The sequence below is a fragment of the Leptonotus elevatus genome, chromosome 5, assembly GCF_054856555.1.
Source record: "Leptonotus elevatus isolate MCC_2025b chromosome 5, RoL_Lele_1.0, whole genome shotgun sequence".
Classification (NCBI taxonomy): domain Eukaryota; kingdom Metazoa; phylum Chordata; class Actinopteri; order Syngnathiformes; family Syngnathidae; genus Leptonotus; species Leptonotus elevatus.
The window spans coordinates 7759418-7773795 of record NC_141243.1 but is presented as its reverse complement, the minus strand read 5'-3'; the positions used below and the strand labels follow the sequence as shown (position 1 = coordinate 7773795).

General features: G+C 45.4%; 1 protein-coding gene across 3 annotated transcripts in view; it reads right to left on the bottom strand.

The window, feature by feature from the left end:
• The window catches only part of vps13a (vacuolar protein sorting 13 homolog A), a 37645-nt gene that overhangs the window by 16242 nt on the left and 7025 nt on the right, over nt 1-14378 (bottom strand). For all 3 annotated transcript variants that reach the window (XM_086075932.1, XM_086075933.1, XM_086075934.1), the window contains exons 18-44: nt 14123-14324; nt 13929-14043; nt 13295-13431; nt 13102-13234; nt 12738-12855; nt 12440-12584; nt 12160-12268; nt 11900-12075; nt 8084-8243; nt 7672-7751; nt 7529-7588; nt 7174-7363; nt 6756-6872; nt 6583-6686; nt 6337-6504; nt 5697-6004; nt 5241-5388; nt 4863-5022; nt 4668-4792; nt 3999-4168; nt 3249-3499; nt 2909-3081; nt 2698-2841; nt 1628-1837; nt 1412-1555; nt 553-654; nt 27-179 (exon numbers count right to left, since the gene is read on the bottom strand). In XM_086075932.1, coding sequence (XP_085932058.1) covers nt 27-179; nt 553-654; nt 1412-1555; nt 1628-1837; nt 2698-2841; nt 2909-3081; nt 3249-3499; nt 3999-4168; nt 4668-4792; nt 4863-5022; nt 5241-5388; nt 5697-6004; nt 6337-6504; nt 6583-6686; nt 6756-6872; nt 7174-7363; nt 7529-7588; nt 7672-7751; nt 8084-8243; nt 11900-12075; nt 12160-12268; nt 12440-12584; nt 12738-12855; nt 13102-13234; nt 13295-13431; nt 13929-14043; nt 14123-14324 — 4102 coding nt within the window. The remainder of the gene's footprint in view (nt 1-26; nt 180-552; nt 655-1411; nt 1556-1627; nt 1838-2697; nt 2842-2908; nt 3082-3248; nt 3500-3998; nt 4169-4667; nt 4793-4862; nt 5023-5240; nt 5389-5696; nt 6005-6336; nt 6505-6582; nt 6687-6755; nt 6873-7173; nt 7364-7528; nt 7589-7671; nt 7752-8083; nt 8244-11899; nt 12076-12159; nt 12269-12439; nt 12585-12737; nt 12856-13101; nt 13235-13294; nt 13432-13928; nt 14044-14122; nt 14325-14378) is intronic.

The following is a 14378-nucleotide window of genomic DNA, read 5'->3' as shown; positions in this document are numbered from 1 at the left end:
GTTGTTGGATATTTCTCAGTTCTCACCATGCCCAGGTTACTCAGCATGGCAAGTCCACATTTGGAGAGGGTGATGTTCAGCTGGTCCTTGCTGCTGATCACAATGACAGTCTTGTAGTCTGGGACATTGTAGTCCACCTCATCTGCCCACCCAATGTTCTTCAGTGGCTTCTTTTTCATCTGGTTGTACAAGTTTGAAACGATCAGTCAGGGTTGCTTGATTTAAAACAAATCCTTATTTAGATCCAAGTGAAGACAATACTGTCAGGTAAACATGTTTGACATTAAAATGATACCAATCTTCTTTCCGCGGGATTCTTGTGCCTCAAATAATTATTATTGATTAGCAATTGACAGGTGTCTGCAACGAGCATGTGATTTTGTTGTTTGGTCAGATTACTTGTACATGTGTTGCTTTTATTTAAACTTGTATTGGTATGTAGATGAACAAATGGATAAGACGAAAATGAAGCAAACTCTCAAAAATTATCCCAACACGCATTCATCTAACAAGTCTGACTGACACACGTCTTCTGCGTGCATGCGTGATTACCGTGAATTCCAGTCTCCAGGGTCGGAATCCATCTCTCGTCTCATCCTCTAACGGCTCCAGCAGCGGCTCCCACACTCCCACCACCTCGTTGTAGTAATGGACCTAAACATTATTGAACATGTAAAATAGCCGAATCCATTCATTTTTATTTATTTTTTTAACAGAGCTTGTTCTCATGAAGGTGGCAGATGATCTGACACCTATCTCAGCTGGCTGGCTTTGGGCGACAACCGGACTGGCTGTCTGCCAGTAGCAGGGCACATATAGACATCGATCATGTTTAATTCATAATTTATTTTTAGATTGTTCAAATTCTTTTTTCGTAAAATTGCAACCTTATCTCATAAGTACTCTTTTTTTTTCCCTACACCTCTCACAAGAACTTACATTAATCTAGTATACTGTTTTAATTAATATAAAACATTTTGTTACTTAGCTAACAGAATACAGTGGGAAAATAAGTCTAATTAATTAATAATTATATACAGGCCCTTATTTAAGGAAACTTAAGCCTTTCTCAACCGTCGCAGACGCGCAAACCTTGACGTACAATTTATAATAAAGCTTTTATATCAGATCTACGTTGATAGATTAGAAATGATAAGTAAAGTGAATGAAACCATATGAAAATAAATAAATAAGTCACTTGAGAGACTGTTTATGTGCTTTGGTGCTGCTGTTTTGGTTACCTACAGAGCTCAAATAGGCTCAAGACTTACCAGTAACTTTTTAAAGGACACGTGACATCATGCATGATCTTTCACACTCCATCAAGGGGCAACAAAGATAGCACACTGTGTTTGGATACGTATATGTGGCATGTGCACCCATCGGTCATAAACTATTGCACTTGTCTTACCTCTAAATTCAGCTCACTCCTCAAGTTGATGAGCGTGGACCAGTTTTTGACATCTCCTTGGAAGGATGACTTTGCCAGAAGCATGGGCACGGTGCGGTGTCCCACTCCAGCCTCCAATGTCACACAGATTGATTTGATATCCATCTGGAAAGGAAGGATGGATCGTATGTTAAATAAGGTTAACCCATATTTTCGAACTATAATAGAGTCTTGTACCTTCAGTGACTCCCCCTGTGGGATCAACGGGGCCGCTGTTTGCGTGTTGGCTTCTCCCTGCTCGTCCAAGAACCACAGTTTGAGATCTTTCCAGTCCCGTTTCTCCCACATGTTTACAGGGACGGGACTTTCAAGCTCCTCTGTGGTCTCAGTGGTGGGTGTCAGGGCCGACTGGATGCTTAAGACCGTCTTGATGATAATGGGAGAAACCTGGATAAAGAGGTAGACAAGAAAAAAAGTCCATGACATTGAAAATGTGAGAATATACAGAAAGGGAACCAGGGTTTTTTCATAAAAAAAAAAACATTCACTAGTACTTCTTCGGTACATTAAAATGTTTAAAAAAGAAACAAAAGAAAGCTGTTTCTTCTTCGGTTGTTGCTTCAGGTCTTTCCGGTGAACTACTGTTTATATAGCGCCTCCATAATGGCGCAACACTGCAACTGCAGTTAAAATGCGTCGCTGCCTAGCTCAACCAACAGAGCGATATCAGTGGCTCAGGCTGGAGGTGGCGAGCAAATTAGGTGGAGGTGGCCGCCTCTGAATTTTGTACACAAGAAAAACCCTGGGAAGCCATCCATTGCACTTTTTCCCATTAGGATAGTGGGTGAGCTGGATCTTACTATTGGGCGAGAGGCGGGGTACACCTTGGACTGGTCGCCAGGCAACCACAGAGCATGTATAGAAAAACCCTCTGGAAAGTTTCCAGAAATGCCCTGGGCTTAAGGTTAGGGCAACCCACATCCGTACAACACTGACTTTCATTACGTAAATATTTAGCATGTATCACTCCATGTCAGGGGGGAAACAGTATACCTCTCCTATACCTAAATCATGGTTTGGTACAAAGTTTAGTTTTCAGGTAATGGATCGTTCATTTTGGGTACAACAATGGAATAAACTGCGCAACATAAAACTGCGCATCTTGCAGTGTATTGCCCAAAAGCACATCACAATGTTTACTAACCAGAGGCGCAGCTGCAATGTATGTCTAATGTTTACAGATTTACAGCATAGAATTTTACATGAGTTCTGTACTAACACATCAGAATACATGAAAACCCACTAACCTTGAGCGAGAGAGAATTGATGGAGATCTCCATAGCTTGCGGCGACGTCGGGGACTGAAAACTCTTAAAGAACACCTGACATGGCTGTAGAACTGTGGTCACGTTGTGTAGCCTCTTCTCCCTTAGGAAAGGACACGCGACCACCTAAAATGGACACAGAAATGTCATCAAAAACCCTCCCCGCGAAACGACGTTGCAAAAACTGTCAAACCTTGAGGTCTTGGATTACGGCCGTCATCTTTGAACTCTCTGCGTCGCTTTTGATGGCTAACTCGCACTGCGTGGTCATCACCAGGGCCAGCCCGTCGGCCCGCGTCAGGTCGGCCACAAACACAATCTCCGGGTTTCGCACTACGACGTTCATCTCTGACTTTGACACCTCGGCTGGAGAGGAAAATATCGACAAAGACAATTCATGAGCATGTCATAGTATTTCAGACATGTGCACATGAATATGAGAGTGTATGTTTATGCCCTGCACGTGGCAAATGATCAGTCCAGGATGTATTCCAGCATCGCTCTGGGCTTTGTCTCTTAACCAACTCACTCACTTGATTCCTTTGGCTGGGCAGGAGTGTTGTTTTTATCTTCTGGTGCTGTATTATTCTTGGCTTGCGGTGTTTCACCAAAGCCCTCCTTGGTGGCGTTAAGGAAAATGTCCGCCACGGTGAGGAGGAACTCCATGCTGGCGCACAGGTACACGTCCTGCACCACTGTGTCTAAGGTGGTGCCTTCGTGGCTCCGCCGGTAGTTGACCTCCACCATCATGTTCTTTTCCGTTCCGGGACGCATGGCCATCATCCTGAAGTGGGACAATGCATTGGTTTCCTATTGACTGGAACTAATCAGGTGGGAAAAATACTCACTCTTTGTAACGTAAGAAATATAGAATACAATACACAAATATACTGTATACAACTGTGAATTGCACCGTGAGCGATTCTGACTCGCCATATGGCTAAAGTTAGATGTCAGTGGGTTTTTTTTACATGGCAATTAACTCCCTCATAATGAATTTGACAAGTTGAGATTCAGTCCCGTCTTTGTTTTTATTATTCAAAAGCTATGCTGAATCAAAATCCAAAGCGAAACTAGTGTCGGCTCGTCATTAGTTATCTAGAAGCTTGAATTACACAGACAAGCTGGGTGAGCGACCTTCACACCTACCCATTGAAAAAGATACTTGACAAAAAAAATGTTGGTGGCAGGAAATGACCAAGTTAAGTACGCTAACAAAATCATTTTACTTTGTTACTTCCCACCACTCATACTGATACAGTGTGAATTTGTATCCCTGGTACCTTGGGCTGACCATCTTGATATTTGGCCTCTTGTCATCAAGGAGGCATGTAGACATCCGGACGGCGGCCTTCATAGAGCTGTCCGAGTACATGGCGAAGGAGGTGGAGATGGTGCCCAGTGTAAACTCACCCAGTTTCAGCTCATCATCATGTGGCTCCAAAATGAGAAGCTAGAGAACATGAGCAAACCGGGTATACCTATTAATTTACCCAATGAAGCTTTTTAGCATTATTCTCTATTGTATGTAAACACAACATTTTTCATCTATATTTCAGCACTTGAGATTTCGGACAGTAACACGTTTTTGTTTTTTTTACAACTATATACAAGCCCAATGCCTCGCAAAAGGCTGGCTAGCAGTCCAGATGTTACAATGCGAAAAATTTACGTAACTGCCACCCATACCAAAATTGTCCGCCCATGACTCAGTAGCTAAACTGGGTAAAGTTCTGCCACTTTGAAGGAAAAACCGTCTGTCTGTCTAACTACACTTAAATCAAATTATTTTGATTTCAAATCCATTACGGAGGTTAATAAACTCCGTCACTGTCCAAATACTTCTATATCTCCTCTATTGGATCTCATTAGATTTGTTTAAGTGCGCCTAATGTGGATGTATACAGTATATGCACCATGCCTTAATTGTGCTTAAACATTTAATTTATTACCTCATTCACGTTGGACTTAAATACAACCAGCGCCATGGAGTCAATCTTGAAGTCTGCTTTCATGCTGGTCTTCAGCTTGTTGATCTTTTGAGTCTCCACCACCGCTGCTGTCACCACCGTGTTGCCTAACATAACAGAATGTTGAAGAGCTCTTTTGTAAATTCCTGGACTCAAGAATAACTTCTGAAGACTTACCGTTGGCTCTTTCTGTGGATCCGGAGCTGCGGGGCTCCTTGTCAAGTGTCGAGTTTTCAGTGGGAGTAGGCGGCGAGGCGTTGACAGTGTCAGAATTTTCTGAGAGGTTTTCACTGAGAGTCCTGAAGACAACCACCATGTCATCTTGGCTGAGGATCAACTGTTTAGCAAGAGAGTCAGAGCATTAAAAATACAGACTCGGACCCAATTTCATGTGTACAAAGAGCACAGTAGGTTGGGCCATTCAATTAGTCATATTGTACTAGCTTAATTGATGAAATGAAAGTTTTTCGCAGCCTTCAAAATGTTGCTTATGACATGACTATGTTACTAGAAAAATGTATACAACAATCTCCATGAAGTCGATTTACTACTTACACTCAAGGGCATAAGATGAGCGGTGATCTCAATGTCGGGGATGCTGTGGTACCAATCGGATGAAAGATTTCTCTGAATTTCCACTTCCAGGCTGACTGGCTGCAACAGGTTACTTTGGCCCTGAAATTCCCCATTAACGAATGTGGTTCTGCATTTATAAAAAAAAAAAAAAAGAGAGAGAGAAAAAAAAGGATTCTGACTGGGCCCTCGAACCTCCTTTGTCATGGTAAATTATTGAAAAGGTGATAAAACTTTGACACCATACTCAGTCGACGGGCTTATAATAGACATGCCGAAATTTAATCTGTGAAATTGGTTATTTTTGTTTTGTTTTGGGGGTATTAAAAGTGGGACCTCAAAAATGTTGATATTTTCAGATGGATACTGTACTAGCAAAAAAAATGAAACGCAGGCCTTCCCCAAAAAGGCATAAAAATTGCATGTGCGGAGTCGTACCTGTACATCTTGAGGTCAGTGAGCTTGACTCCCATTATGTCCACCACAGGTGGGATCTTGCGGAAACTCTTAGAGGGCTGCATGGCAAAGTGATTCTTGACCGATACGAAGCCCAGGTCAGCCACCAGGACGTTGGGGGATGAGGACGATTGTGGGACGAAGATGACGGGCGCTTTGAAGTGAACGTTGAGAGCGATGCGAGTGCTGCGCTGGGACAGCTCCTTTACGCCGGACGCCGCCTTTTCAGCCGCCTGCTGGGTCACCTCTGCGACAGCCTCTTTGGCCTCCTGGAAGTTGTTTATGAACGCCTGCAGGGGTGGAGTGAAAGAAGTGTGCACTCCAGCTCTTTTGACTTCATTGGCAAACGTCAGTGAGCTACGTTAAATTTACCTTATCTTTACAGGTATGTGATTTAAGATATAAACAGAACAAGTAAAAACACACTGTAAAATAAACATTGGCAAAACCAGAACTTCTTTAGTTGGATGGCCAGGGTGACACAAAGCCTCACTAATAGGTGGCCATAAGATGATTAAAAATAATTTTGTTTTTCTTTATCTGCAGACACCCTGTCAATACTTGACTGGTGGAAGAGACCCACCCAACAGGTCACAATGGCAGGAATACGTGCAATGCTCACCAGTATGGAGGACAAAAACTTGTTGAGGAAGACAACCTGGATGCATCCCACTGTCAACGTAACTGAGGTGTCAACCTGTGACATGTCAGCGTAGGCGTCGCCCTCGGTCGCGTCAGTGTGGTTGACCATTTGGAAGGCAAACACCTCCCTGTCTGCTATAGACACGGCCTAAGACAAGAGATATCCGGCAAGAGATTAAAAAGTAAATGAGACAGCCATGAAGGTGTGATGCAGACGGACTTGTACCTTCTTATAGAAGGCAGTTTCATCACAGTCAAACACTATGATGTTCTTTAGGTTGGCAAGGACCTTCATCTCTCGCTTCATCATTATAACCTCAGAAACCAGTCCTAGGAAATTGAAGGCATGAGTTTGGAAACCTACAGCGTACAACAAAATCCTCAATTCTTGAATGATACCTTCAATTCTAATCTCCGAGATCATGGATTTCTGTCCTCGAATGTAAACCTTGAGAGAGCGAAGATCGGCTTTGAGGTGCAGGTTGATGATGGCCGCGGCCTTGGAATTCTTCGGCTCTGTAAGACCAGAAGAGCTCATTAAGAGAAAAAAGGCTGCATCATCGAAACAAAATAAAATTCCAAACAGCACAAATCAAAGAAAACAAGAAAAAAAAAAGAATTTTGCAGGTGGGACTGGAATGTATGCACCACGATAAACAGGTGTTCACTATATTGGTGTTTTAGGGGATAGAATTAGATCCACTGTCCGCATTTATGTTTTTTTTTGTTGATTCATTTGTTGTTATGACATTTTGTTCTGTTGTTGGTATGGTTTGAAATGACTGGTCAACTGGAATATATTGGAAGTTTACAGTACTTTTTCTTTTAGCAATGGCGGTCCCCTCCTTCTTGTCCTCCTCCAGCTCCTCTTCCTCAGGGATGGTGGGGAGCTCGTCCCGTCCTTCTTCCTCCTTTTGGGTGGACTGTGGCAAAAGACCATTGAGGTAGTTCATGGTGTTGAGGAGCGCCTCTGTGTGGAGATTCACATCCAGCGACGAGAAGGTCACCTGACGGCAAGGATTGGAGGTGAACAGAGGACAAAAGTGGCTTCAGAGTCGCACCTTGCCTCTTTTTTTTTCCTCAGTAATGTGGGGCTCTCTCACATTTAAAAAAAAATTGGTTCAGATGTTAAAAATCACTGTGTGTGTGTGTGTGTCTGTGTCCAACTTTACCTTTATTAGCTGCTCTGTGTTGTTGTGAAGGGACTTGAACTCAGGCCCGTTTTTATCAGCCTAAATACAAATCATCATAACATTGTTACATTAAAAAAAAATACTGTACAAGGACTTGGAAAACTATCTTACCAGCCACTTACTTTTATATACTCCAGTGTGAGCATGTCGACCTCAGTGTTATCTAAAGTAGTGATGAGTTGAATTTCCTTGCTTTTGAAATCTAAACAAGTAGAAACATGCAAATTAAAACTTCAAATATCTTTGAATTTAACATGCCATATTAAATTTATTGACCCGGCAGTGATATAAAAGGCAAAAAAGGGGGCCGTAATGTCTTAATTATTCATTCTTTGTTTTGTGCAAATATTATATTCATTACCATCATATTTTATCTCTATATAACAGTAGTGCTATATACGGGACGAGCTGACATGAAAAGCAAAAACCTGCGAGTAATTGATGCCCTTGTCTAAAAGGTTTATAGTTGCCTATAGATTCCACAGCTCGACTTAAAGAGGGCAATAGCTGATTAAATGACACTAAAAAACTGACCTTTGTATTCGGGACACCTGAGGCAGATCTCCCTGAGGTAAGTGTTGGATGTCATTTCAAAGGTGCATAATTTCAGTTCAGTGCCCAGGCCCTCTACCTCCAAGTGGAGCACCGCAACCTCCTGAGAGCTGCCATTGAGGCGACACAGCTGGACAGAGAACTAGAAACAAACAAAAAGGATGCAGATTTTCAACAACAAAAAAAGAAGAAAAAAAAGGTGTGTCTGACACTTTTGTCAAAATACCCCAAGGATCAAGAATGGCAGCACGCCGTTTTGAGTTTTCCTGTCGTAGTTTGGCAAAACGCTAATTCACAAAATATTAACTTGGCAGTGTACCTTCACAATTGATGTGTGGATAGGCACCCGTTTGTATACAATCCATTAAAAATTCAATATTCCTCCAACCGCCTGTTTTAGCTAAAGATATTACCAAGCTTTCTCCAACAACAACAAAAAAACTCTCAAAAATATATAAGTTACTTTCATATACTGATAAAACGTCTTTACCCATCTCAAAATGGGAAACAGACTTGTCTATAGCTCCGGAATCTGTCTTTTGGATTCAAGTTTGTGAAAATGTTTTTAAAATGACAAAACACACAAATTTACAACTTATCCAATATAAAATTATTCACAGAACATACATTACTCAATATATGATGAAGAAAATGGGACTCTCAGACTCCGACATTTGTCTCCAGTGTTTACAAAACACTACAGACACTTATTTTCATGCTTTATGGTTATGTACTCCGGTTATGTGTTTCTGGACTAAAGTCTTAGAAAAACTTTCCGCTGTCTTGGACTGTAGGATACCGTTCTCTCCAAACTTGTGTTTGCTAGGTGACTTAACAACAATTGACTTACCACATAAACAATTTCAATCTATACTTGTAGCCCTTACTATCGCAAAAAAAACAATTCTTGTTAACTGGAAAAATAAACAAACTTTGAATATCGACCAATGGTCTAACCTCCTCATAAATCATATTTTAATGGAAAAAATATCTGCCTCAAATAAAAACCAAATGTCAAAATTTAAAGAAACATGGTCTACGTATATAGAATTTTTTAACCTAAACTTGGATTTTAATTCTGCCTGTTAGCGAGAGCCACAGCAGCGTTATAACTGGCATTGATGTTTCTGTATTAGGCAATTTGTAACTAATGGTTGTGTTTCCATAGTCAGGAACCCGGCTGCTGCCAGCGGGATCGAGCGGATTCACCTCCGATGGGCACCAGGGGTTGATATTCGGATTCACGGCATGCCAGTGGGTTAATTCTGTGGGTGCTGTCCCCCCTGGCGGGGAGTGGGCGGGTCTGCCCCTCTGTTGGCTGCTGGGTGGCGGCTGCGTCTTGGCCGTTCCCTGGGTCTCTTGGGGGGTGCTGCGTTGCGGGGCTTTCCCTGGTGTCGGGGGCGGCGCCGTTCCGGCGCGGTCCGTCGCTCTGGGCCCGGCGACGCGGTTCGGGGCCTGTGGGCCGCCGGGGTGCCCGGTGGTTCCCTCTCCCCTCCCCCTTCCTCCCCCTTGCTGCCTCTCCCTCCTCGCCTCTCCCCGCCCGTCCTCCGCCTCCCTGTCCCCTCTCCCTCGTCGCCCTTCCTCCTCCTCTCCCCCTCTCCTTGCGTCCCTGCCGCTGCCCCCTGCCCTTCTTGTCGTCCCCTTCCCTCCTCCCTTCCCCTTCCCCGGTACGCCTTCCTTCCCCTCCCCTGGGCCGGGGGCTCCATCCATGGCCCGGGTCTCGGTGCTATGGGGGCCGGCGGGGGTGGCTGGGGTTTGGTGTCGTGCCCGCCCCGCTCCGGTGGGCGTCCTGACACCTCGGGCGGGACCCAGTATCCGGGGGGCGAGCCCTATCGCCCCGCCGGACGGGTCCCATATGCCCGCCGGGGTCCTGGTGGGGTGGGTGGGGGCTTGGTGGGCCGGTGCGCCTCCTGCCCCCGCCCGGTTGGGGGGGGCCCCGCTGGTCACACCTCTTAACTCACTACACTAGGTTTGCACAATACACTTTTATAGACATATAGGGCACATAACACACTTTGGGGGGTGGGGTAGGGTGGAAACACCGTCTTCACCCTACAACTCCCCTCCAATTTTAATACACCACACAACTTGTGGGTGGGGGGGGGGGCTTGGGGGCTTGTGGGGGTGCCATCGGTTGGGGGCCGCAGTATAGAGCAGTGCTGCGGTCCCCTGTCCGTGTCGCCCCCCCCCCCCCCCCCCGCCCTATCTATTTTTTTTAATGCACCACATACACTCAGCAACATGCTTGGGTGGCGGGTGGATCGGAGCGTGGGAATATCATTTCCATCGGCTCCGGTTCACCTGCTCCTAATTTTAATGCACCACACACACACACTTGTATATACACTGGGTGGGGTCACATTCACGGTTTAGGGGTAGAGTTCGCCAGTCCGCGAGCTGGCGGACTCAGTAACAGGGGTTAATTTTCACAAAGAACGCTGGGGTGACGACCGGGGCCTTCCCCCGCTGGGCCTGGGGTTCGGGGGTGTCGGCCGCCCTCCGGTGCCCCCATCTCCCCCTTCTGCCCCCGGTGTTCCGTCCTTCCACACGGCGGGGGGTGGGGTGGGCGCGGCTGCCCTCTCCGCTCCGCTGTCCGGCCCCTCTTCGGCGCCGGTGCCTGGGTGCGGGTGGTCCCCGGGGGCTGGGGGTCGGGGGTTGGGGGGCTGCCGGTTGGTCGGGGTGGGGTCGGGGGGGGGGCGGCTTTGTTGGGGGGGGGCGGTGGTGGGGGTTGCGGGGTGGGGGGGTGCTGGGGGTGGGGGGTGTCTGGGGGATTGGGGGCATGGGGGCGGCTGGGGCTGGGTTGGGGTGGGTGGCGGGGGGTGGATGGGGGGCGGGGGGTGGTGGGGGGGGCGGGGGTTGGGGGCCGGTGGGGTGCCTGGTGGGCCTGCAGTGCCCCGTCCTGCTGCGTTGGGCCGGGGGCGCGGGCCGTGTTGGGGCGGGGGGCGCTCCTGCTCCTGGGTTTGCTCTCCGGCCGGTGGCCCTGGTGGGGCCCGGGGGTCGTCCTTTGGCGCTGCCGCGGCCTGGGGGGCCCTGAGGTGTTGCGCTTGCTCTGTTCCGGCGGGGGTCGACGGCTCCCCTCTTTGGTGGAGATTTTCATGCATGCCAGATCCACCACACCAGCATCTACCGAAACTCAGACACAATCTGTTTCCTCCTCAGGTTATTGAATCGGTGGAGGCTGGTGTCTCGGATCTCACGCGGCTTCGTCTGTCCTTCCTTCCTTTTCTCGGTCTCTCCGTTGGTCTCTTGAGGCCTCCCTGACTTTATGTTTTTTGGATTTGTTGGGGTCTGGATGTTTCTTGGGCTGGGGAGGAGTTCTGGTGGGGGGTGTCTGGTCGGTGCTGGATTTCACCTTCCTTGGTTTTCTTCGGTCCCCTCGGGTCTCCTGGTGTTCGATTTAGGTGAACGGTATAAGATTTTTTTTTTCTAATAGGTTTTCTGGTGAGCTAACAAACACACGCACGCACGCACGCACACACACATACTCACCCACACACACAAAAAAAAAAAAAAAAAAAAAGTATGTATGTATGTATGTATATATGTATATATGTATGTATATATGTGTATATATATATATATATATATATTTAAAAAAAAAAAAAAAGAGCAATGATGATGACATTTCCGAATGAACAATACTGAGCTCTTAAAAAAGAAAAAAAAAAAAAAAATAATAAAAAAAAAAAAAATAAAAAAATAAAAAATAAAAAAAAAAAAATTCAATATTCCATAAAACCTACCATTTGAAAACTATATCAAGCACCATATGTCTGTCCGGTCACTCAACATCATTACCTCGCTAATTTCAAATGTCATGAGAAAGTCGGTCATGTTCTTTTGACGCTCGTCCTGCGCGAAGGTCTTCGATCTGTTCAGGTCGCCGTAGCGCAGCGGCATGGGAGTGTCAGGGAAAAACTGCTGTCCTGTGATGGGAGAGCTGGGGGCGTCGTAGAACAAGTCTTCTTCAGACCCTGATGAGACCAAAACCCATTAGCATCACTTACAGTGTGTGTATAAACAATATGAATAATGGCGATGAGGCTGTCTAGGCTCACCGAGTGAAGAAATGCTGATGGTCTCACACGACTCGAAAAGCACAGAGGAGCGCTGGTCGGCCAACTGCAGACGCCTCCTTGTGGAAAGCTGTGGTGTGAACTGCTTGGGCTTAGAAGGAGACGGTCCAAGTTATACCGATATGTAATAATACTGGGACAAATTTGTAGAAATGCCATGATTTTAACATATTCATTATATACTCAGATTACCAAAGATCTACTTGACTGTGTGCTACTGTGGTTTATTTTTCAGGGCAATGTGGCCCTGAGGTGCGCGCACCTTTGAATGTTGGGTCCCACCAGCGTTGGGTGTAGCGGGTTTTGTCTGCGGCAGGGGGATACTCTCCACCAGCTCTAGAACATTTCGAAGTTTAACGTCGGAGATCCGGAGGGAGAGCAGAGGGAGTTCTCCAGACAGTTTATATCTGGGGATAAAACAAGAAAAGAAAAACACAGCGTAGCAAGCAAGCCATTTTGAAAATTGTTGGATTGTAATTAAAATAGGTCAATTTGAGCCACAACATAACCACATAGCTACAACTTTGCCATCATTTTTTTTCTTCTTTTTTAACACTTACTTTGCCATGCGCGAGTCTTTGACCACCATGGCCCTGCTGAACTCCATTTTTAAATCCACCGGCTCCAGGATGTGGAGTGGCGATTGTTTCTGCTTTCGAGCCGTTTTCCAGTTGCCATCTATAGCCAGGAAAGGTTTCACACATCAGTTATACCGTTTGTCAGTGATACATTTGCTTTTTTTTATGCTTACATACAGTTACATTGTGTTTAAAAAATTGTGTTTTAATATGATTATACCAAAAAAAGTGCATGGTCTTTCTCTATGGTGGCTTTTCACCTATTGCAGGTGGGTGAGTAGCATTTCCCGTGTGGGAAATTAAATTTCCTGTATTTCACTGAACTCATTTTGCAAATAATATGTACCTGGTTTACTGAAAAGGAATTGCAGGTTGGTGAGTTGGATGTCAAAGCTGTCGTAAGCTCTCAGCATGATGTCTTCAAGTTTGCTGGAGCACGCTGACAGCGCAGGCAGATGCTTTTTACTCTGACTGGACATCTACAAACACATGCTTTGTAAATTAAGCTTGAAGAAAACTCCTCGATGACATTTCCTCACCTGCAAGTGTCCGAGATCCAGCAACAGGATGTTCTGAGTGCCATCATAGAAGCCCGTCTGTGGGATGATGACGTAAGAAGCCAGTAGGTTTACCTTCAGGTCCAGCACCTTCTGGGTCTCTATCACATACATGAGCCCTACAAAAGATATTAGATGGTGTTAAACATATTTACTGAGCAGCCAGGACGGAGACACATATATTATTTTTGTTGCTATGATTTTTTTACGAGTTAAGTGTTCCAGTTTTTGAGGGAATATGATTATTTGCTTTTTGCGATCCACAAAAAGACAGCAGGTCAACAAGCTGTAGGTTATAACAGAGTTGAAGTCTAGCAAGATTTACTCAAGTTTCAACCTTTGATGTATATATATAATTTTTTGACATACATTTCAGTTATCATTGCGGCAGTCCGTTGGATAGTGAATCATGGCTTTTCAAAAACATGCATGTAAGGTTCATTAAAGATTTTTAATTGTCCGTTGGTGTGAATGCGTGTTCACTTCATATCCTTTTTTTATATTTTGGTTTGGTGGTGTGCTAAGAGATGTATGTAACGGGTTGAGAAACTTTAGAGGCTGCACTGTACCTTACTAATTTGAGTGCTAAGAGATTATTGATGTATAAGCAACTGACCAGTGGATGTACGGTCCCGGAACTGCTCCAGTTTTATCAGTGTGGCGTTGGTGAGTTCGTCCAGCTGCAGGTCGTCAGGAGGCCGGAAGAACGCGGACATGGCATTCACTGTCATCTGCATGCACAAAGAATACACCCAGACTTGTTAATAATTTTATCACATGGAGCAATTAACTATAACCGACTGCACTCACGGCATCATAGATGATTTCCAGCGGCTGCGATTCAGCAAAGAGCCGCTGATTGGCACTCTGGTCCAGAGGGTTAGTCTCGAAAAAAAGACTGAGCAGCGGAGTGCCTGTCCCCGTGCCGACTGTCTTTGACGACAGGAGGGTGGGAGCAGGCCTGCTTTCTGCTTGACCCGTGATCTCGAACAAACTGAGCTCGGCTGTGAATCTGCAGACATTTTTTTGTCATTATCTTTAAAACTGAACAAACATATTTCACGGG